This window comes from Oncorhynchus clarkii, chromosome 3 (genome assembly GCF_045791955.1).
Source record: "Oncorhynchus clarkii lewisi isolate Uvic-CL-2024 chromosome 3, UVic_Ocla_1.0, whole genome shotgun sequence".
NCBI classification, from domain to species: domain Eukaryota; kingdom Metazoa; phylum Chordata; class Actinopteri; order Salmoniformes; family Salmonidae; genus Oncorhynchus; species Oncorhynchus clarkii.
The window spans coordinates 70711777-70735973 of NC_092149.1; the positions used below are offsets into that span (position 1 = coordinate 70711777).

The following is a 24197-nucleotide window of genomic DNA, read 5'->3' on the forward strand; positions in this document are numbered from 1 at the left end:
AAAACCTTGTAATAACTCAAGAATAACATTTCTATTATGTTTGTCGAATCTTCTCCATTTGGAAAGATAGGATAAGCCAACCACTTTTCCTTATGTTTTGAGTGTGTTAACGTTATTCATTAGATAGGCTATTTAGATGGTTTTGCTAAACAGTTTTAAACATTTGGCCTCCAACTTGCTCCCCGACTCTACCAACAGCATGCGCGCTTTAGGATGAAAAGAATAGAGGCAAATAAAACTTATCAAAACCTTGTTTTCAGTGTCTTCTAGTACACAGTGCACAGCTATAGATACAACGTTTCAATAAATTGGTAAGGATACATATTATCTTCTATATTCTCCCCTCAAACAAATAATCTTGCTTCTGACCAGGCCACCTGTCATGGTCTTTGAGCTCGCTCTGATTTTCAGCTGTTCATGAAGCTCTAACACAATTTAATTAAATCTGCTAAATTTTAAATTAAATAAAGCCCTACTTGTGCAGTAGGTTACGTTCTGAATGATATTTATCAAATAAATGTAGTACTATTTTTTCCATAAATCCCTGACGATGTTGATTTAGTGCTGGATGGTCAGTTACGAGAGTCCAGTTTCGGATTCCTCTTCCAGGAGTTGTTCTTTCTCTCATCTGCAATTGGTTGACACATTTTGGCTCTCTCTCTTTCTAGGCTTCTCATTGGACGCGCGAGGTTTGACAGTGAGCGAGAGGGTTGCACTTAACGCTTCGGAAAAAAAGTTATCCAGAAGTGAGTATCAATCAGAGAGCGGGGAGAAGGACAAAAAGAGAAGAAGGAAGAGGCAGAAAAGCAGGACGGAGAGACAAAAGCGATAGATAACATTACTTTCGAGCAATCAAACGCGCCGTAGAGATGGCATATCATATTGTTAGAGGTTTGAAACATCATTTATAGTCATAGTTTTTGGATTACTTTCGTCATTGTCGACTCTTTGCACTGTTGTAAACATTGACGTGCGCATTTTCCTTGTGCTCACTGCTTGGACGGAGTTTTTGTTTTCCTTCTTGTGGATTTGCCTTGGGAGAAATGAGTGACAGGAGGCGATCTGCCGCTGCTCTGAGCTCGAGAGCGCACGCCTTTTCGGTGGAAGCCCTGATCGGGTCAAACAAGAAGAGAAAGCTCCGGGCCTGGGAGGAAAAGGAGCTGGAGTTGTCTATGGAGAGCCTCGCCACCAACGGACAATTAGGAGACGGCGACGACCCTGCACATTGTCTAGATATCGACCCCGGTCAGTGCGTAACCACCATTACTTCATATTTTGGGGTTGTTGAATATTGTTATGCTTCCATCACAAAACTACGGATTATATCTCATGGAAAAGAGGAATACAGAAAAGGCAACCATTTCATCACCATCTCAAAGATTACGAGTCATACTTTTTCCTCAGATAACTAATGTGGAATAGTATAGTAGCCTACTACTGTAGTCTAATAGTGCCCGTAAATAATATATGTTTGTAGTTTAACATAACTATATACCGTTGGCCTAATAGTGGTGTATTAACATTGTGTAAATTATCAAAGAAGTTAACCACAAAGTATTGATTTTGTATAAGAACCATTGCTTTAACAAATTAATTGACCTGTCAGTAGAAGCACGCAGAAAACGTAGTAGCTTCTCGTGGAAGGTCACGGTTAATTTTCTTATTGCGCTACTATATTCATTCATAACGTAAATGGTTACCTTAAAAGTTGTTTTACCATTGTTTTACAGATGACTACATATTGGTACAACATTGGTACAGCATGTGAGGCCAGTGCCCCCTCTCTATTAGGCCTAGCTGGGTAAAATCTATTTCACGTGTGCCTTCCCACTGAGCACAGACGTCAATTCAACGTCTATTACACATTGGTTCAATGTCATTTCATTGAAATGACGTGCAAACAACGTTGATTCAACCAGTGTGTGACCAGAGGGTCTCTATTGATACAATACAATTGGCCATACAGGTGACGCCAGTGGAGACATGATCAATTGTAATTCATATTTACATATTAAGATGGTCTTGAATTGAGAGAGATATTTGGCAGAGATGAGATAGGCCTACATTAGCAGCAAGGTTACACGAATTAGTGTAGTTTCTGTGGTTCAATGCAAATCATGCATTTTTGCATACAAGATATCGTAGAAATAAGCCAAATCTGGGTTTTTTATACAAAAAAAATGGTGAGTCCAAATATAATATAAGACAATGTGTGTGTGAAGAGTGTGTGTGTTGTTTGCACATGGTTAGCCTGTGTGTATTTTCTATTCCACTTTCGTGCAGCATATACAGACCTAGTCTGACGCCATAATTGTTCATATTTGGGAAACAATAGGCCAATGCAACGTACGTTTAAACAATTTGTATTACTATGTTGTATTGGTTTATTTTTCCAATAATATAAACTATTTCGCTATATGAAATGAAGGACACGCAACCCCCGTCTGCGTTTGACCTATAGGCCTACTCAAAATGTGTTCAGTGGATTACTTTAAGTCTAAGGAAAACATCAACACAGCTTTCAGTCAATTCTTGAGCCATAATATTATTTTGTAACGTTTTAAATATATTTATTTTTACAGTGTATTCGCTATAGGAAAAACGGCGATTGTGTAGAGACTCGGGCCTCAATCTCCATATGAGCAATGGTGGGTATAAAGAATAGCCTAAAACAGAATTAGGACATCAATGTATATTTAATTCAAATTGATGATTATGAATTTTGTATGCCTAAATCCCAAAATTGCTCATTTTAATGGCCTGCTATGAATCACGTAGGCTTTTTATTACTGTCAAAACATTTCATATCCATAAATCGCAATTCTCAAAATCTTTTCAAAATCTTGTATCGTTTTTTATTTGTTGGAAATGTTGTAATTAGCAAAAGAAAGTAGCTTAGCCTATCAGGATTTTCAATAGGTCGAAGTTATTGCAGGCCTAGGCCTACTGTGCGCATGTCACATTATATTCAAGTTAGGATAGGCCTATCTATCATTTTAAATGCTAGAATGTTCTAAATTATTAACGAAGACAGCAAAATCTGTATGAAAAACTTTTATATGTCACAAATGTATCGTATTTTCTACATTTTGTGGGATTTGGAGCAGGTCTGAATTGAAGAACACTGCATTGATCTTATCGGAGAGACTGACGTCAAAAGCAGACAACAATGACACAATCTTGAGGCTTCGAGCTGTAGTATCCTTACTTTATTAACTACATGACGATGGATAGATTCCATACCCTGGCCTATTCTAACCTCCTCTGGCCTCAGATATGAATCGTAGGCCTAATATAAATTGATAGATATCCTCTCAGCTCATTATAGCCTACATTGGATTTCAACAGACACGTAAACCAACAATCCCCATTACAACTGGATTCACAATAGGTCTTGTAGCCTATAGACAAAAGGCGAATTCCTCCTGCTTTTTCTCAAATATGTAGGCCTGCATTAATGATCTAAAAGGGTCTAAAACGTTTTGCATTACAGGCTATATGCCCATATATATATATATATATATATATATATATATATTATTTGGTTAATTCAAATCACTGTAGACTAATTTAGCGTCACGTGCATGGCTTTATGATATACTTATTTATTTTACATTTTACAATACATTGTTGAGGCCTGGTCAAGCTGCATGGTCGAGAAGCCTTCAGCAAAATGACTGGACCCCCGCGCACAGAGGTTGCTGACTGAAATACGCCAGCCGCCAAGCGTTGGGCATTTGGTGGATGCCTCACAAATGAGGAGAACCGAACTAAATTAGTTCACAGCTGAGATGCAGGGTATCGGTACTACCATTGACAATTGGACAGCGAGCCAGTCAGTCAAATACAGGTTATATATCCTCCACGGTTTCACATGAGCTGTTCCAGTTGGAGTCGTCATTAATTGAAAAGTCACGTTGTCTCGACGAGCTCCATGTCATTATGAGCCAGATTCCTGGCAGCGTTGCAGGCAGTGTGTGAGAGTATCCAGCCTTGACTAGCCTCCAGTTGACGCGTAGACCAGCCATCATTGAAAACAGCTCGTCTCTGTGGTCAGTTTGTGCGGTTTAGGCTTTTTACTTAATGATTTTGCCTCCATGTGAAGCTTTGAAACCGACATGGTCATATAACATTCTTATTGAAAGAAACGTCTTGGAAGAATATATAAAAATAGTGAGAACGCCACACAATAGCTTAAACTGAATTTATCCCAATGTGTTTTCCCAGAGAACCAACATGTATGACAAACATGACCTTAGTTTCAGATAAGCACATAGGCCTGTCTGCAGAATTTCCCCTCCAAAGCAAGGACTATTATCAATATTAAATGACTTGCCTGAAATGTAAATATCAGCACTGTCAGGTGTGTGGAAGAGAGAACATTCAAAACCTGCAATAATAAGACAGAGTACTGTGATTGTGGATTTACAAATACATATATATAACATATTGCAGATTGCCTTTAATCTCACTCTAAAAGAAAGCCTATTACTGGCCTATTACTAAATGGTTTGTATAGCATCTATGTCTCAAACAGGGAATCGGTAATTATATTATGGATAATAATTTAGACTTGTATTTGTATTTTTACAGTCTATGGGGTGACATTGGATTTTAAGAGACAGGCATAGGCTACTGTCACTGAACTGTTGAATCTTTATTTGAAACCATATATTTGTGATTTTGTGTTTATTCTGTCCGTACTTCATTTAACTCTGTGGTTTAAATATGTTTTCCTATTCTGTATAATAATATATTATATACTGTATGATATACAAATTGTCACTTGGTACTGATTATCCCAGAACCATTTTCTACATTATAGACTCAAATGTAAAAATTCTGCCTCTGAGAAGAAAAGCCAAAATGTAAGACAACAGATGTGTGCGCTATTAAAATTGTTAAATCTTTATTTTATTGCCTCTCCCTAACATGGGTCTGAATTAAATTCAGGCAGAAACAGGTGGTTCTGCTTCTTGTGGATTGGGTTACTCTTCAATTTCATGGTTGGTAGATTGCTACTTACCCACTCTGTTACAACTGTATTAAATGCATCTTCTATTCATAAACCTGTTTCCATAGGAAGGACTTTACCTTGTAAGGCAAGTGTGTAATGATCACCAATGACCAGATTAGTCATACTCTTTGAATAGTCCATTGTCCCAATTCAATAGTCACACACACATTTGTTAGTTTCTTAACATGTTTTTTTCCAAATTAGATCATTACAAAGTGAATGAGTTTGTGTGTGAGAATAAGAAGCTAAAATCCATAATATTCTTTGTGTTATAAAAGTGTTATAATTCACATTCAAACTATCTAGATTTCTTGTTGTGACAAACCGAAGACATCATTATTGTTATTTTTTCAAACTTGGTAGACGTACAGACGTCCGTCTCATGAGGTTCAACACAAGTTGATTTCTCTGTGCCTAACCACAAGTTAGTTTATAGGGTTTTGAAAAAGTGAGTGCTGTTCTCCATAGTTTAGTAGAGATTGGTGCAGTCTTTATTGGACAACTGTCTATGATTGTAGTTGGTCTGCATTAATCATGCAGTTGAGGTTAGCCCCAGATTTCTGACTCTGCTTCTACCTTTCTCTCTATTACCTGCAGCGAGGTGCTACTTCCTTAAATATATGTATTTGTTCCTCCCTTCCTCTCACTCCGTCTCTTTCATTGTCTCCCCATTTCTCTCTCAATATCTTTCTTTTTACCCAGCAATATCCTGTGTAATGTGGGATAGATGTGTGTCGTTTCTCTCACTTGTGTTTCTCAGCTGTACTGACTGGTTATAGTGGGTGAGACAGAGCAGGCTGTCAGTGAGTAGGGGGACAGTGGGATAACTGTGGTGGACAGGGACTGGTCTGGTGACATATGAGGGACAACGTGGTGACTCATTGAAGGCTGGTAGACGTACACAGCGCAGCTTGATGACAGCAAAGGCCTGAGATGACAGCAGCAACCAGGCTGTCATGGTTGCTCTGAGCAGGCACAGATATCTGGTTTGGCCTCTCCCGCTGTGTGGCTGATGGCTGTGGGGCTGTATGGGCCAAATCAGCAGCCACTCTGTCAGCCTTGTTCTTCGGCTCACACATGGTGTGAGAGAGAAGATCATCACCACCAATACGCTGAAAGGATCTCAAGTGGATGACGAAAAGTCTTTCCCTTAAATATCTCACTCCTTTTCTCTGCACCTCTCTCTCGCTCTCTTTCTTTCTCTCTCTCGTTCTCTCTCTCTCTCATATTACTCTCTCAACCCCCCTCTCTCACTAATCCCTCTCTCTCTCTCTCTCTCATCCCCCCTCTCTCTCTAATCCCCCTCTCCCTCTCTCTCTCTCTCTCTCTCTCTCTCTCTCTCTCTCTCTCTCTCTCATCCCCCTCCCCTCTCTCTCTCTCTCCCTCATCCCTCCCCCCTCTCTCTCTCACCCCCCCCTCTCTCTCCCTCCCTCCCTCTCATCCCTTTATCTCTGTCTCTGTGGTGTATCTGTCCTGCCTGCAGTGTCTTCATGTCTCCACTCAATGCTCTTGTCTCTTGTTTTGGGGCTGGTGATCACTTGGTGGTTAGTCCTGGGCCACACTCCAGTCTTTAGCAGTCCTGCATCTGCATAACCCTGCTTACCTGGTGTGTCCTTCCAAAGCAACCTACTCATGTCAGGGCTCTCAATAAATAATACAATATTACATCCCTGGGACTAAGGTAACAACACATCCGCCACGCTGATCGTCAACACAGGGGCCCCTTAGGGGTGCGTGCTCAGTCCCCTCCTGTACTCCCTCTTCACTCATGACTGCACGGCCAGACACGACTCTAACATCATCATTAAATTTGCAGATGACACAACAGTGCCTGATCACAGTGCCTGATCACAGACAACGACGAGAGGAGACCTGGCCGTGTGGTGCCAGGACAACAACTCTCCCTCAACGTGATCAAGACAAAGGAGATGATTGTGGACTAGAGGAAAATAAGGAAGGGCCTCTCTTTTTAGATTTTTTTCTCCCCAATTTTGTATTATCCAATTGTTGTAGTAGCTACTATCTTGTCTCATCTACAACTCCCGTATGGGCTCGGGAGAGACAAAGGTTGAAAGTCCTCCGATACACAACCCAACCAAGCCGCACTGCTTCTTAACACAGCGCGCATCCAACCCGGAAGCCAGCCGCACCAATGTGTCGGAGGAAACACTGTGCACCTGGCAACCTTGGTTAGCGCGCACTGTGCCCGGCCCGCCACAGGAGTCACTGGTGCGCGATGAGACAAGGACATCCCTACCGACCAAGCCCTCCCTAACCCGGACGATGCTAGGCCAATTGTGCGTCGCCCCACGGACCTCCCGGTCGCGGCCGGTTACGACAGAGCCTGGGCACGAACCCAGGGACTCTGATGGCACATCTGGCGCTGCAGTACAGCGTCCTTAACCACTGCGCCACCCGGGAGGCCTATGGCCCCATTCTCATCGATGGGGCTACAATGGAGCAGGTTGAGAGCTTCAAGTTCCTTGGTGTCCACATCACCAACAAACTAACATGGTCCAAGCACACTAAGACAGTCACGAAGAGGGCACAAAAAAACATATTCCCCCTCAGGAGACTGAAAAGATTTGGCATGGGCCCTCAGATCCTCAAAATGTTCTACAGCTGCCCCATCGAGAGCATGTTGCATCACTGCCTGGTATGGCAACTGCTCGGCCTCCGACCACAAGGCACTACAGAGGGTAGTGTGAACGGCCCAGTACATCACTGGGGACAAGCTTCCTGCCATCCAGGACTTCTATACCAGGCGGTGTCAGAGGAAGGGCCTAAAAATGGTCAAAGACTGCAGCCTCCCTAGTCATAGACTGTTCTCTCTGCTACCGCACGGCAAGCGGTACCGGAGCGCCAAGTCTAGGTCCAAGAGGCTTCTAAACAGCTTCTACCCCCAAGCCGTAAGACTCATGAACATCTAGTCAAATGACTACCCAGACTATCTACTCTTTAATTACTTGTTACTTTTATCTCTTATTCTTATCCTTATTTTTTTAAACTGCATTGTTGGTTAGGGGCTCGTAAGTAAGCATTTCACTGTAAGGTCTACCCACACCTGTTGTATTCAGCGCATGTGACTAATAAAATTCGGTTTGATTTGATTTTATATTGGCACAAACAAAGGAGACAGTACGTTAATAAAAAATAGAATGCATAACTTTACAGTAGACTGTATAGAACTCTACCTGGAACCAACAAAGGGTTCTCCTATGGGGACAGCCAAAGAGCCATTTTGGAACCCTTTTGGATTCCATGACTTTATATGGAAACTAAGATCTGGAACAGTTAATCTGGGAAATTTTGTCAATTCATGTTGTTTATGTAGGCCACACTTCTTTTGCCATTTTCATTGATGTTATTGTGTTGCCTCTATTAGAGATTTCATGGGTAAAAATATAAGAACTTTGTTATAACTTTGTTGTGGATCCTTTTCATATGGCGTAGTAATATATGACATAAGACTATATACATCGTAATATGAATTAAAGTGTGTAGTTCGTGAGTATGTTTATTTGAATAATACGTCTTAAATTCATATGGGCATGAGTCTGTTAGTCATACTATATATTTTTATGCTCTCATTGACTGTGGCGTGGCATTCAATTGGGTTCATTTTTCATCTTTTTTTATTTTGTTCGTGGGCGTTTTTTTTCATGTAAAAATACCCATTTCGTTTGATGCATGCTTTACCCTTGTGCTTTTGTGTATACCCATGGATACTTTATGACATTTCAAACGTAAATGGAATAGTTTTAGTCAGATTTCAATTTTCTCCAGTTTTGGTGCTTTGTCTGAGTTCATGCTGCAGGTGATTTGGCCTCAACGGGCAATACCAGAGACCATAAAAAACAGGTCAATACTCAACGCCAATTTTCCTAAAGACCCGGCTCTACTTGTGGCTATATTTTCATAATCTTGATAATCTCCACAGATTCGGAGGCGAGCCCCGGATCAGACGGTGAGGGTTTGGCGGAGAGGACGTCGTGCTCCTTCGGCTCCCCCGCGGACCTGGCCCCGGCGGCCTGCGAGCCGTCTCCCGCTGCCTCCATGGAGGAGATTCAGGTGGAGCTGCAGTGCGCAGACCTCTGGAAGCGCTTCCATGAAATTGGCACGGAGATGATCATCACTAAAGCGGGGAGGTAAAGCAACTGCTGCATATTTATGATTTATTAAGGGACTCATCTGATATTATATTTCCTTCTAGGAATAGGCTGCGCTGAACACATGTTCTGTGTTGGCCTACTATAGGATAGACTAGGCATATGGCCTAGTTTTCTATAGGTTTTACGACTAGGTGCATTGCCTCTGATGACGCAAAATTGTTTATGAAGTTCTGTAAAAAATTGATTATAATTGCTACATTTTCCACACACGCACGCACACGCACACAGACACACGCACACCGAGCCTAGTTTTGCGCAGAAGATGCCCGTCCTCTATGGGAATTAACCCTGTTTTTGAGGGGTGCTAATGTGTTGCACATGGGGGAAAGGGCTCCGGACGTGCGAGGGCCGATCCAATCACAGGCCATACATGAAGTGTAAGGGTATTCCATGGCTGATGTCAGAGAATAGCCGGCGAAGAAAGGAACTGTTTCCAATTCATCTCTTTGAAACATGTTTTCGGTTTTCTTGCCCTTTTGGGTAGCAATTACAACCTAAACCGAGCATATAACTAAACCTACACTGTTCTCAGGAAGACCTTTCCCCTGCGCGTTCTCACCGGGAAGGCCATGTATTTCCCGTCCATTTTGAATTTTATGATCAAGCAATATGAGAAGGGAACTTATTGCTTGATTTATTTATTTTTGCCGTCAAGGAAATTTATGAAGTCCACTTATTCACAAAGTAAGCCTAAAAATAAAGCGGTCTAGGGTATTACTATTCCCTCCATGAAACAAATGAAAAACATTGGGAAAGAATGTTAATCTGTAGGTCTATAGTTTGTAATACATGAATCTGTTTACATATTTGTTTATTAGGGTATTTGCAGATAGAAGGTGAAGAGGTTTATCTAACCTAGGCATAACTGACTTTAGTTTCAAAGGCCACTTGATTTTACAGTTCAGTTTTCTTTAAACTACCACTGCAAACTTCAGCTAACCTTAGCCACCACATCTACCCTCTTTCTTTCTACATGTCTTTGTTTTGTATGTCGTGTTTTGTATTATTTGTTTTGCACCCAGAACTCTGGGTCTTGTTGTTCCTGTATGCTCTTTTATGTTTAGATAAGAATTGTATACCTGTCTTGTATACCTACCTATACACCATTCTTGTGTGTTTAATAAAACATATTTGAAACAAAATACATATATATAGATTTCATTTTTTTTATGTATCAGAAATATTATTTATGTTTTAGGCTACCATTTAATGTCAATTAAGGAGAAATAGAGGCCCAGTAAAAACATCAGCATCAAACCATCAAATCTAGTCTAGGCTAGTATAGGCTAATATAGACCTACTACTTTTAACAACAGAAGATAGTACGATATTAATTTTAACAACAAAAAATATTATGATATTAATCACATTTATTAAACATATGATAAGAGAGGAGAGCGAGGGCAGAGCGGAATGTTCTATGGCCTAACATAGGGATGCGCATATTTCCCTTCTCATTTGAAAATGCTTTCAATTTCGTTAAACTAGATATCCACTGATTATTTTTGTCGAACTTAATTTATTTGAAGCTGGCCAATTAGTCTACATGTTTTTATGGAGAAATGTCAAGGACCACGTTGTTTGCGTGTTGAATTTTCTTTTGGTAGGCCTAGGCCAATATCAAATTGCATAATATTCTAAAGTTGTACTGTGAAGTTGTAAAGTTGTATTTTCCGGTTTGCTCTTATGTTAATAATACATGTACGCTAATTTGACAGCTAACCCGTAAATCAGATTTACCTAAACAATATATGATCAATTTTGTTTTTATGATATTCATGAATCAGATTTACGTTGTTAATCGCCCCATGAATATAATCAGTCCCTGTTTCAATGCAGTAGGCCTAGAGTTTACAGGACTGGCTGCGTGTATTTCATGGCTCTGCTAATAATAAGCCTATAAATTCAGAGGAGGAAGGAAGTAAGAAAACAGCCCTCTTTTCTCATTATGAGGGAAAAGATGTATGGCGTTTAAATGAAATACAAATGCAGCTTTTGAAGTGTACAACGAGGAATTAACTTGTAAATGTCTCTGTGTATGCAGTCCTGCTTTTAATATGGCGTCTGTTTGCGTTCTAAACTTATTTTCCTGGTTTGATTTGTGTCGAATAACAACAAAAAAACGTCTCATGATTGGGTACACATTGTCAAGGAAGAGTGAGTTTGTTGCCAGCTCGTGCATTAAGACAGTTTCAATCTTCTTTGATGATGAAATGACCTACTTTCTTAAATCAGAATAATATTTATTTAATGAAGACATGGAACTTTGATAGACATTTTAATGAATTATCATAAAGTTGTGCATCTAGGCCCTGTTATGATGGGATGAGGGGTGAAAATGACCTCATGACTGGCAAAACATTGGTCTAACTTCAAACCTTGTCTCTCTCTTGGGTGTTGTGAATTTTCTCAGTGATTTGCCCAGTGGTGCACTAGAATATATTTCAAGTGACATTATACCTAATGTCTGCATTAATTATACCTAATGTCTGCATTAATTATACTTAATGTCTGCATGGTGCAGGGTTTCTTTTCCCCTTTTTATTGCTGATACTCATAATCCAATATTAAACTTTGCAAGCTAGTTTGCTAATATCACACACTCTCTCTCTCTCCCTCTCTCTGTCCTCTCATAGGCGGATGTTCCCTGCAATGAGAGTAAAGATCGTGGGTCTTGACCCCCATCAGCAGTATTACATAGCCATGGACATTGTTCCTGTGGACAATAAGAGATACAGGTATGCTCCTATCTTCTTAAGGTATGCTCACACTTCTTAGCGCTTCCAAACATTTCCTAACTTCCCAACTAATTTCCTAACTTACCCATTCAGATGGGTGTGTAGAATGATGTATCCACAGTGATGTACACATACAGTGTCTTCAGAAAGTATTAATAGTTGTTTTACAGCCTGAATTCAAAATTGATGAAATAAAAAGAAAAGTCACACCCTACAATGACAAAGTGAAAACATGTTTTTAGAAATTGTAACTCATTTATTGAAAATGAAATACAGAAATATCTAATTTACTTAACTATTCACACCCCTGAGTCAATACTTTGTAGAAGCACATTTGGCAGTGATTACAACTGTGAGTCTTTCTGGGTAAATCTCTAAGAGTTTTCCACACCTGGATTATACAACATTTGCCCATAATTATTTTCAAAATGCTCCAAGCTCTGTGGAATTTGATGGTGATAATTTCTAGGCAAGCATTTTCAGGTCTTGCCATATATTTTCAAGTAGATTTAAGTAAAAACTTTAACTTGGCAACTCAGTCTTGTTGTTCACTGTCTTCTTGGTAAGCAATTCCAGTGTAGATTTGGCCTTGTGTTTTAGGTTATTGTTCTGGTGAAAAGTGAATTCATCTCCCAGTGTCTGGTGGAAAGCAGACTGAATCAGGTCTTCCTCTAGGACTTTTCCTGTGCTTAGCACCATTCCATTTATTTTTATCCTGAAAAACTCCCCATCCTTAATGATTACAAGCATACCCATAACATGATACAGCCACCAGTATGCTTGGAAATATGGAGAGTGGTACTCAGTAATGTATTGTATTGTATTTTCCCAAAACATAACACTTTGTACTCAGGACAAAAAGTGAATTGCTTTGCCAGATTTTTTGCAGTATTACTGTACTTTAGTGCCTTGTTGTAAACAGGTTGCATGTTTTGGAATATTTTAATTCTGTACAGGCTTCCTTCTTTTCACTCTGTCAATTAGGTTAGTATTGTGGCGTAACTACAAGGTTGTTGATCCATCCTCAGTTTTCTCCTATCACAGCCATTAAACTCTGTAACTGTTTTAAAGTCACCATTGGCCTCATGGTGAGATCCCGGAGCAGTTTCCTTCCTCTCCAGCAACTGAGTTAGGAAGGACACCTGTATATTTGTGGTGACTGAGTGTATTGATATACCATCCAAAGTGTAATTAATAACTTCACCTTGCTCAAAGGGATATTCAATGTCTGCTTTTTTAAATTTTACCCATCGACGAACAGGTGCCCTTCTTTGCGAGCCATTGCAAAACCTCCCTGGTCTTTGTGGTTGAATCTGTTTGAAATTCACTGCTTGACTGAGGAACCTTACAGATAATTGTATATGTGGGGTACAGAGATGAGGTAGTCATTCAAAAATCATGTTAAACACTATTATTGAACACAGAGTGAGTCCATGCAACTTAATATGTGACTTGTTAAGCACATTTTTACTCCTGAACATATTTAGACTTGCCATAACAAATGGGTTGAACATGTATTGACTCAAGACATTTAAACATTTTTTTTACAAATTCATTTGTAAAAATTTCTCATATAAGTATTCCACTTTTACATTATGGGGTATTGTCTGTAGGTGTAAGAGTTTTGCTTCCGTCACTCTCCTCGCCCCTACCTGGTCTCAAACCAGGGACCCTCTGCACACATCAACAACAGTCACCCACGAAGACGCACAGATCATTTCACATGGTGATAAGAAATGCAGATATACACATAAATCTGAATGGAACCTGAAACAATGGTCTTTACTGTATGTCCATCTTGGGGATAGGTTTTTATGATGGATATCTCCAGTTAAAGTATCTGAATGAATTTCTGGCATAGAACACAATGTCTGGCCCTCCAGAGAAGGACACCAGAGGAGAATGAAAAGTATTTATCATGATGTGTTTATGGTTCGAGTGAGACCATCAAATTGATAGCTTTATTCACTGTGTAAATGGCAAAGCATATTTTTATTGTAAACCTATTTGACCGTGGTGGAATACTAGTTTTATAATGTAAGTTATTTCAGCCATCTCAGGACGCAGTGTCAGAGCGACAGACTAAACGACAGTGTCATAGTTGAAAATAACGTTATAACAGCGCTACAGATGGGTTACCATGCCTTTGTTTTATTTGATCTCATATTGAACACAGAGTACATCTTCAGTTTATATATCAATAACATGCATTAATGATATTATTGTTACAGACATTTTTACTATGTTTAAGTTTTATTTGATAAACAGAACTTGGCTTTCTTGAACGGAACACTGAAGAACCACTTTAACAATGCATTTTCAGTAGTTAAACATTATGTATTCTATTCCCAAGTTGTTTATTTACATTTTTTAATTGAAGCACTGTAGAACCCTGGCTCTCTCACTGACTGAAGCATTTGCCTTAGAGTGAACGATCTAGAGAACCAAAATATCATGGAAGATTTTTAGAAGCCAAAAGATCTTGTAAAATTAAATAGGATTTTCATCCCGGCTCGGGACTTTACCACAGGGCTTTGTAAACTGAGCTCCGAGCTGTCACTGGAATGTCTCATAGTTCTCATAGAGGGGGTCTGGAAATACAGTCGTTACTTGCTTTACTTAGGCTCTCTGCCTCTCTTTAGAAACTTCTTGTTTATTCTGGGCTCTTTAAATCTCTATATATTAAGTGCCCTTTATGTGGACAGTTGGTAAGTCTTAAGTTTGAATCGCATTGCGCACACAGACCAGCAATGTCAAGCTCTTAAAATTGACTTTGTCCGCAATATGTGAACGCACGCACGCACACACACACACACACACACACACACACACACACACACACACACACACACACACACACACACACACACACACACACACGAAAACACATGTTTACATACGAAGACTTGACTTGATGAACTCAACCCTGTAGGGTAATGTAATAGTAATATTTACTCTGTCAGTAAGGTAACCCAATTTCCAGTCTGGGTTTGGCAAGTGTGTGTCAGTCTGAATTTCTGTTTGTCCATAAAAGTATATATCTGTTTGATGAGTTGCATGCATACATATGTTGTGTTGGTGGTCTGTGTGTGTGTGTGTGTGTGTGTGTATAGGAAGTGTGGTGTTGGATGAGGAGGCGTGCATACTCCCCCCCCCCATCTGTCCAAAGGGTGTCACATAAAGTCAGATCTTTATTGATTGTGCTGGAGCCAGATGGCAGATTTATGGAAGATGAAAGGGGACTAATCAAATTTCCAGTCCTGTTTGGGGCTAAGGTTTCTCTCTTCCTTAACACTTTCCCTGCTACACCGAGCTTAACCCTAAACAGCACTCCAAACAGGAAATTACACAAACGCCTGGCATTCTGTGTGTGTGTTTGGTCTGGGGTCGGGTCTGTGTGTGTGTGTGTGTGTGTGTGGAGATAGTGTTTGTAGGTGTGTACAGGGGGGTCAAGGCTGTGTGTGTGCGTATGAGAGAGAGAGAGACTAGAGGGTTGTGTAATAACAAAGAGGCCAAATTAGAGTTTTGTCCATGTTTTACCGCTGAATGATGACTTTGGCAGAGGCGTTGCAAGTAAGCACTTTCAACTGTGCACATGGCCAGAACTAAAGGCAAACAGCTGTGCCTGGGGCTACAGTGGACTGGAATCCCCCTCGTGCTACAGTCAGTCAGCCAGTCAGTGAGGGGAATGCTCTATGGTGGGCTGGGCAGCCAAATTGTACCGTAACTTACAATCCAACATAAAATGTTATGACTAAGCTTAATTGGTAATATGTCATTAAAAGCATATGTAGTGTGTGGGGATATTTGATGTCTCTATTGTGAACAAGCCCTGCATCTGAAACACATGACACATGATGTCCAAGACTTCAATGCTTCCCAATAACATGCAAAACCTGTTGAAAAAAACTGAAAATGAAATGTGGTTTGGTGCTGATACGTCTGTCACTGTGTGTGTGTCATCCAGGTATGTGTACCACAGCTCCAAGTGGATGGTGGCGGGGAACGCGGACTCCCCCGTGCCCCCGCGGGTCTACATCCACCCAGACTCCCTGGCCTCTGGAGACACCTGGATGAGGCAGGTGGTCAGCTTCGACAAACTCAAACTCACCAACAATGAGCTGGACGACCAGGGCCATGTGAGTGAGCCGGTGAGCCGGCTTAACTTGACATACCAACTCTTGCCTCCCTCCTACACCTGTACACTGTTACACCTGTACACTTGAACACTGTTACACTTCTACACTAATATAAAGATGTATTAGTAAGTGGACTGTTTCAGTATTTCTCAAAGTGCTTCACATTATAACAGGGGAATTTATTTCACCCCACCCATGTATAGATGAGACTATTCTTAGAGAAGAAGAGAGACTACTGTTTTTGCTACTACGGCCTTAATCGACTGGTACTGAAACAGTTGATTGGTCGTGATGTAGTTATGGCACATGATGGATCTCCTCATGACATGAACTCAGTGCTGTTACAGGCCAGATTGGTTTGATTACCAAGTTGTTGAAACAGTCAGAAGCCGGTCCATACCCATTTCTCCATTGGGGTCCTGATTTAGGGATGCCAGTGCGGCGCTGGTAGGCTGGCACACCCTGGTCCTCAATGTGGGCCTGTTTTCCACCCGGCCAGCTGATTCTATCGCAGCTCCGTTCTTCTGACAAATGTAATAACAGATGCAGCAGTGGGTGCGTATTTTGAGGGTAGTCAGTCAAGGCCCCTTTTTCCTCTCCCACAGACTCGTTATAAGGCCTTTGTTCTCCTGGAGGCCTCGAGGCGAGAGGAAATTAACTTTGTAACTTCCTGTGTGGGAAACCTCACCGCAGATAGGCTGGTATCTGACCCATCTCTCTTCTCTTCTTCCTCCGACTACTATCAAACCTCTCCATCAACAGCGGTGGCTATTGGTTATTAATCATCTGTTTCATGTGCTGCTGATTTTTCAAGCTGATTGGCTTTTGGTTGTGATTCATAAATTAGATATAAATATGTCGCTGAAGTCACTGCATTGCTACAGAAGGCTGTCAGGGACATTACAACATGTATTGTTTTGACAAGAGATCTGTCAGATAATACCCGTGGCTGCTCTGTGTTGTTGTGAGCTCAGTGTGTGTACGTGTGACGGGGGCAGGGTTGACCTGACTCAGGCCCAGGCAGGACTCAGAACCCTTGGTCATAACTGCAGGGTCCTGTGAGCCGAGCAGGGGGGCAAGGGGAAGGTGATGGGGGGGCCCTGGCTAGAAATTACATTTACTGTCACTGTTATTCAGTACTGTTTCCCCAATCTCTGTTTGAAATGACCCCCTTAGTTGTCTGCAATTCCAAGGAGGCTTTCTCACTCGGGCTGTAATCAAGAGCAGACAGAGAGCCGGAGGGAAGGCTGGGCCATCGTAACCTGACTCCTCGGCTCTGCTCTCTGGTGTTAAATACTTACCTCACCACCTCTCTCATTAGAAGTGTGGACTCATGTTCCTCTTAATTATATAGCTCTGATATGAATTCAGACTTGCTTAGACACTTACACACACATACACACATATATAAACACACACACACACACACACACACACACACACACACACACACACACACACACACACACACACACACACACACACACACACACACACACACACAGAGAATGTAACCATTACGATCTCTCTGTGGTTTCAGATCATCCTCCACTCCATGCATAAGTACCAGCCTCGTGTCCATGTGATCAGGAAGGACTTCAGCAGTGACCTGTCCCCCACCAAGCCTGTTCCCAGCGGAGAGGGAGTGAAGACCTTCAGTTTCCCTGAGACTGTCTTCACCACTGTCACCGCCTACCAGAACCAACAGGTCTGAGACCAGACACCTTTCTCTTTGTTGCTACAATGGTATGTTGCCACTCAATGGGTCTATCTGCACCAGGCTTAGGATCAATTCATTTTCATTTCTGGAAGTGAACATCAATTCAATTTATGAATGGAAAATGACCAATTATTAATATTATTAACTCAAATTCAGATTTTCATGAAATTCTTTCTTCATTCATACATTCATTAGGTCCCTCTTCAATAAAAAAAAACATTATGTTGACCCGTTTTTTCCCTCTCCAACATGTACATCGGTCATCGCTATGTCATGTGTTTTGATTGTAATGTTTTTCTTTCCTGCAGATAACAAGACTAAAGATCGACCGCAACCCATTCGCTAAAGGATTTCGGGATTCAGGCAGAAACAGGTATATATTTCCCCAGTAACCCGAGGTCCGTGTAATACAGCATGATTCAGCGTTCGCCATGCTGTGTGGCGCAAATCTTTCATTTTCTCCAATGTAGCCTTTAATATGGAAATAATCCCCTGGAGATACCTCCTAATCCCATATGCTGCTCCATATAAAATCAGTCACTCTCTACCCTGCCAAGAAAACCCCATTACATCTGAGATAGAACCACATGTTTTGGGTAGGGCTCTCTCTCTTTCCCTCCTTTTCTCTGTCTGCCTCTCTCTATGTGTGTCTCTCTCTGTGTGTCTGTGTGTCTGTCTGTTTATCTGTCTGTCTGTCTGTCTGTCTGTCTGTCTGTCTGTCTGTCTGTCTGTCTGTCTGTCTGTCTGTCTGAATTATCATATATAGCGGGGGAAACACTGAACCAGACCCTCAGTACATGAAAGCTCCCCTCCCATCTGGAGCACATTTTCGGCACAGATATTTGAGACATCTTTTTTTCATTTTTCAAACAATAGAGTGCCGGGTTTATGAACTAGCATTAGAATTTCATTGCAGAAAACTACAGATTAAAAGATTATGCAGGAATAGGATATTTATAGACAGAAAATGTATTTATCTTTACATATCCTAACTCTGCTCATGGAAGTAATTTACCCCATCACTGTTAAACTGTGCAGAGTAATGCCACATTATAGCGATCTGAAATCAATAAAAACAGGGACATATTACACAAGCTAAATTGTACAATTACCTACTGAGTTGGTTCTCTATGTATTTATATGTTAATACAGATCCATCTCAGGCATTAAATTATGATTATGTCGTTAATTGGATTTTGGCTGGTGACACATTACTTTATGAGGTAAAACAGGGCATAGCTTATTTGTTGGGTTTTGATCCTGAGCACTATGAATGAGCGCACTGATGGCCAGGGCCAGTGTGATTAGCGTAGTGCGCTAACGAGCTGGAATGGCCCGGGAGTTACTGGCCCTAAAATAACATGGTCGGGACAGGCCCTCGTTTCCCTGGGATAGGGCTCAGCAGGGCACACAGGAGTAAATCACGCAGGAAGGAGAACCGTGTTCAAGATGAAATGTCACCCAGATTTATGTTCACAGTAAAAACCTGCTCCTTTTAATGGCTCCAGTTTCCTCCGTCTGACTCCACTTCTCCTTCTCTGCCTCTCTCTTTCCAACCTCTCACTCATACTTACACTCCCTCCTTTCTCTATGTGCCTCTCTTGTTCTTTTGACTATCTGTTTTCCCGTCACAACTCTTCCTTCCTCTTTCTCTTGCCCCGCCCTTGTTATGTTTTATGTACCCAACCCTTCCCTCACACTGACCCTCTTTTTTTTTTTCTTCCACTGTTTCAGTCTCTCGTTCTCTCTCTCACACAGGACTGGTCTGGAGGCGATCATGGAGACCTATGCATTCTGGAGACCGCCTGTGAGGACACTCACGTTTGAGGACTTCACCAACATGCAGAAACAGCAAGGTGTGTAAAACTGTATTTAAACTATGTCCTAATCTCCCATCTACGCTCTCTCACTGTCACTGCATACCTTCTCCTTTCCTTTCCCAACACATCAATTATCTATGTCCTTCATCAGTCTGGTCATCACTGGTCATCACTTTTGGCATGTCCGTCTGACTTGGAATGTACTGAACTTTTCACATTCTACAGGACCTTAACAATAAAATAATTAAATGACCCCTGTGGCTTTGTGACGTGAGCGGTATCAGCGAGCACAGCCCAGTGTCTCTACTCATGGCTCGTATCACAGGCCCCCGATGCTTAAAGCAAGTTGATTTCTTCAGCACTCCTTTCTCCGAGGTCATGATGACGTTATGTCACTCAGTATTTTGTCTGTGTCGACATCTGTTTGTTATCACAAACTCCTCCAAACCGATTAGACGTTAATTAAAGTCCTCGCGCCTCTGATGAACTTTGGGCACGCCGTAAGGACTGAGCACCCCTCCCCCACCCCCCAGCTCCACCAGACGGCCTTCCAGTGGGGTAATCAACCGTTCCCCTCAGCAACACTAACGCTGCTCTAACCCCTGACGACCAGAAAGGAAAACATGACATCACTGTGATATCTTCCTCTCCTTACCAACAGAAACTTGCAGAACTGAGCTGAACAGAACAGCTGTATTATCAAAGGCATATGGCGCAGTCAGAATCAGTGCTCTGGCCAAGAGAGAATCCTGAATTAGTTAGTTATGCAGTGTTTTTTCTTCTTTAGCTGGTTTCAAATGGAATTTTAGTGAATGCGGGCCCAAATTCTCATTAATAAAGAAATATGTGAGTGATATCCCACAGCGATCGGTTGACTCCAAAAGCTTGACTTATTGCATGTTAACCTGTGCCAAGATGAGTTTTATTCTTACGGTCATACATGTCTAAATTATGAATGCATGATTCTTTGAGAAAAGGGGCAAGCTCAGAGCTCTGTTGACCCGACATGTAATGTACCAAACTGAAGCCACATTTATGCTCAGAAACAATTACTGTTATTTATGAGAGGGTTTAAGATCCCATAAATAGTACAATTTAAAATAAGTAATGCGGTCATGCAATTAGTCCTTAAAATCAGATGTTGAGCAAGTCGAGGTGGTGAAGTCAGCTGCAATTTACAAGTAAGTGTAATATCGAATTCTTTAATACATGTGAATTAAGATGCTTATGCACCAGTCTTAAACAGCACTCTCTTATTTGACCGGTTAAGATCAAACGGCAGCAGTTGCTGGAAGGAGACATTCTGGCGGCGAAAGGCTGAAATGAGAGATATTGTCAGAGTGTGATTGTTGGCCAGTGTTTGTGTTGATGTTTCACTCTGTAGCGCTGGTTCTGTCTCACTGTCTTTGCGTTGTGTGTGTGTGTCTCTGTGTGTTTTTTAGGAGGAAGCACGGGCACCTCTCCCACCACCTCCAGCACAGGAACCCCCTCCCCTTCTGGTGCAGCCCACCTCCTGTCCCCCTCCTGCTCACCGCCTACCTTCCACCTGGCCCCCAACACCTTCAATGTGGGCTGCAGGGAGAGCCAGCTGTGCAGCATGGGGTTGTCTGAGTACCCGGCCTGCGCCCGCAGCAACATGGCGGCCCTACAGGGCTACGGGGGCCTGGCTGACAGCTCCTACGGACGCCTCCAGGCAGCAGGGGGCACTGTGGCCTCCACCCAGCAGTCTGAATCCTTCCTGCCCCAGAGAACTTCCTCCCTGATTGCTGCGGGAATGCAGGGGGGCGGCCATGGCTCTCTGTCCAGTGGCAGCAGTGGAAGTGCTGGCGGAAAGATGGATGCCTATGGAGGTCAGTTGACCTCGTTCCCGGCCTCCCAGCTGCAGTATGTGATGCAGGCGGGCTCTAGCTCCGCTTCTGGCTCTTCCTCCTCTGGCTCTTCCCCCTCATCCGCCCACATGTTCAGCGGGGGCCACCACCATGTGCAACAGGGGTCCTACAACGCCTTCTCTCTCCACAACCCTTACAACCTGTATGGATACAACTTCCCCACCTCCCCTCGTCTGGCTACCAGCCCCGAGAAGCCTCAGGGCGGCCTCCTGTGTTCCTCTTCCCCTGCCGGGGCATTTGCCGAGCGCCAGTACCTGTCCAACGGTGGCATGGACAGCATGCACATGATCGGCAATCCCTCCACTGGCCAGCAGGGGGCAGGCTCCTGTGATGGCCGGCAGTATGGCTCCTCCTCTCAAATGTCTATGCACATCGTATAAAAACTAGGATCTCACTTCTGACCCATTTTCGCTGTCCCATTATTTCAACAAGTTATGTTTCTTCTACGATAAATCTGTTATCTCAGATGTGCTATTGATGTTGAGTCATTTTACGTTTAGCGTTTGTAATACTGAGGTAGTGTACAAAGTTAACCTTTCAAAAAAATGCCTTTTCATCTCATGATGCTTGTTGTTTTGAATTTCCCCCCAACAAGCTTTATTCAACGGAATGAAACTGTTATTTAATTGCCACAATAGTGTTAAAAAGGCAAAGTGAAACCGTATACCTGACTCTCTCAGTTACTGTTCAGAACACTAACCCCATTAATGGGGACACACAGAGGGATCCGTGAAGGAGAGGGGCCCATATACTCTTACTGTGCAGGGATTCTCAGGAGTGAACCCATGAATTTGTTATGGTGCAATAGTAATGACAGCCTCTACAGTAACTCAGCCTTGTTGCTATGGATTATATCCAGCCCCGGACATGATGTGACAGGGGCTTTGTGAGATCCAGAAACTTCCCCTCCACTTCCACATCTCTAGTTGTAACAGGACAGTTATGCAACATTATAGCATTGTGGCAACATTGGGAGAGAACTGAAAGGGTTGTGGATATTAACAGTGCCTGATCAATATGGTTTTCCCTCTGGCCACTCAGAGGTGATGAAGGGAGGATGATGGATGGACAAAGGGTGAACATAATATAATACAGCACATACTCGAGGGATGAAGTCAAAGACCTACAGGTCAGGGTGAGGGATGAAGTCAAACACCTACAGGTCAGGGTGAGGGATGAAGTCAAAGACCTACAGGTCAGGGTGAGGGATGAAGTCAAAGACCTACAGGTCAGGGTGAGGGATGAAGTCAAAGACCTACAGGTTAGGGTGAGGGATGAAGTCAAAGACCTACAGGTCAGGGTGAGGGATGAAGTCAAAGACCTACAGGTCAGGGTGAGGGATGAAGTCAAAGACCTACAGGTCAGGGTGAGGGATGAAGTCAAAGACCTACAGGTCAGGGTGAGGGATGAAGTCAAAGACCTACAGGTCAGGGTGAGGGATGAAGTTAAAGACCTACAGGTCAGGGTGAGGGATGAAGTCAAAGACCTACAGGTCAGGGTGAGGGATGAAGTCAAAGACCTACAGGTCAGGGTGAGGGATGAAGTAAAAGACCTACAGGTTAGGGTGAGGGATGAAGTCAAAGACCTACAGGTTAGGGTGAGGGATGAAGTCAAAGACCTACAGGTCAGGGTGAGGGATGAAGTCAAAGACCTACAGGTCAGGGTGAGGGATGAAGTCAAAGACCTACAGGTTAGGGTGAGGGATGAAGTCAAAGACCTACAGGTCAGGGTGAGGGATGAAGTCAAAGATCTACAGGTCAAGGTGAGGGATGAAGTCAAAGACCTACAGGTCAGGGTGAGGGATGAAGTCAAAGACCTACAGGTCAGGGTGAGGGATGAAGTCAAAGACCTACAGGTCAGGGTGAGGGATGAACTATGTGTGTCTGACAGGGGCCCAGTTGTTGGCCCTGCATCTCTCAGTGGACATGCTGGATGAGAGGCTCTGTTCAAGGGGACACTGAATATACAGTGAAATCACCACAATCTTATCAATTCCTTTCCTCACAGACTGGAATGGCTTCACAATTTTGAGTGGATTACCTTTTAAAAAGCATATATAAGATGGTGAATGCAAGTAAAAACCATACGCTTTAAAATTGTTGTGTGAAATGTTTTAAATATACAATAGGAGAACAGAGTAATTAAAGTATGTTTTGGTGTGTTGTAGATAAGCGTATTTAAGTGCCAAGCAATAATGCTATTATATTGGCCAATCTATCATGAAGACAAATGTGTGGAAAAAAGGGAAATATCAAAAATATTCTTTAGAAAGGCATTAAAAAAAATGTACATACAGGTGCCAAGCACAGTAATGTTCAATAAACATTTGAATTCATTTCCATGGTTTTGATTCATTTACAGCCGTCACTATAAGATGCGCGTACCATCAGAGTGGACCACTAACAAAAACACAAAGAATAGAGCATCGTCTGACATGTTCTTATTCAAATATCACTTACTAGCAATTACAACGATATTCTACCATTTGGTATCATATTATTCAACATCCATGGGGTTTATTTAATTAGTTTAAATAACAGGAAATCTTACTGACTGTGGCTTTATCATCAGAAATCTGCAATACTCTAACTATGCATGTATGGAACAGTAAAGATAAAGAAAGATATACCAGCATATCGTGTGTTTTACAAAAAGTATCCAAGAATGGTCTTATTTATTATCCCAAGGTCCTGTAAACACAT

General features: G+C 42.1%; 2 protein-coding genes across 5 annotated transcripts; both read left to right on the top strand.

Moving 5' to 3' along the window:
• The first annotated feature begins 755 nt into the window (after positions 1-755).
• Positions 756-23830, top strand: LOC139403030 (T-box transcription factor TBX15-like). 4 transcript variants are annotated; one of them, XR_011633276.1, is made up of 9 exons: positions 762-1245; positions 8958-9165; positions 11826-11927; positions 15895-16078; positions 17607-17774; positions 18095-18159; positions 19545-19642; positions 21049-22729; positions 23258-23830. XR_011633276.1 is itself a non-coding variant. In XM_071146796.1 (8 exons), exons 1-8 carry the CDS (start codon positions 1044-1046, stop codon positions 21873-21875), a joined length of 1842 nt encoding a protein of 613 aa, XP_071002897.1. In that variant the 5' UTR covers positions 756-1043; the 3' UTR covers positions 21876-23830. The 4 variants fall into 4 exon arrangements, 2 of the variants coding, with proteins under 2 accessions (XP_071002897.1, XP_071002896.1); XR_011633277.1 differs by having other exon boundaries at positions 771-1245; positions 15895-16066; XM_071146796.1 differs by having other exon boundaries at positions 756-1245; positions 15895-16066; positions 21049-23830.
• Positions 22513-23431, top strand: LOC139385945 (uncharacterized protein PF3D7_1120000-like). Its single transcript, XM_071131256.1, has 2 exons — positions 22513-22538; positions 22591-23431. Exons 1-2 carry the CDS (start codon positions 22513-22515, stop codon positions 23429-23431), a joined length of 867 nt encoding a protein of 288 aa, XP_070987357.1.
• Positions 23831-24197: the final 367 nt, after the last annotated feature.

Bases quoted from the DNA above. Each gene is read 5' to 3' on its own strand.
- LOC139403030 (XM_071146795.1), top strand. From the start codon at position 1,044: ATGAGTGACAGGAGGCGATCTGCCGCTGCTCTGAGCTCGAGAGCGCAC. The intron at 16,079-17,606 runs GTGAGCCGGCTT...CTGTGGTTTCAG, and splicing joins AGGGCCATGTGAGTGAGCCG to ATCATCCTCCACTCCATGCA. The intron at 19,643-21,048 runs GTGTGTAAAACT...TGTGTTTTTTAG, and splicing joins CAACATGCAGAAACAGCAAG to GAGGAAGCACGGGCACCTCT.
- LOC139385945 (XM_071131256.1), top strand. From the start codon at position 22,513: ATGGTTTTCCCTCTGGCCACTCAGAG. The intron at 22,539-22,590 runs GTGATGAAGGGA...AATATAATACAG, and splicing joins TTCCCTCTGGCCACTCAGAG to CACATACTCGAGGGATGAAG.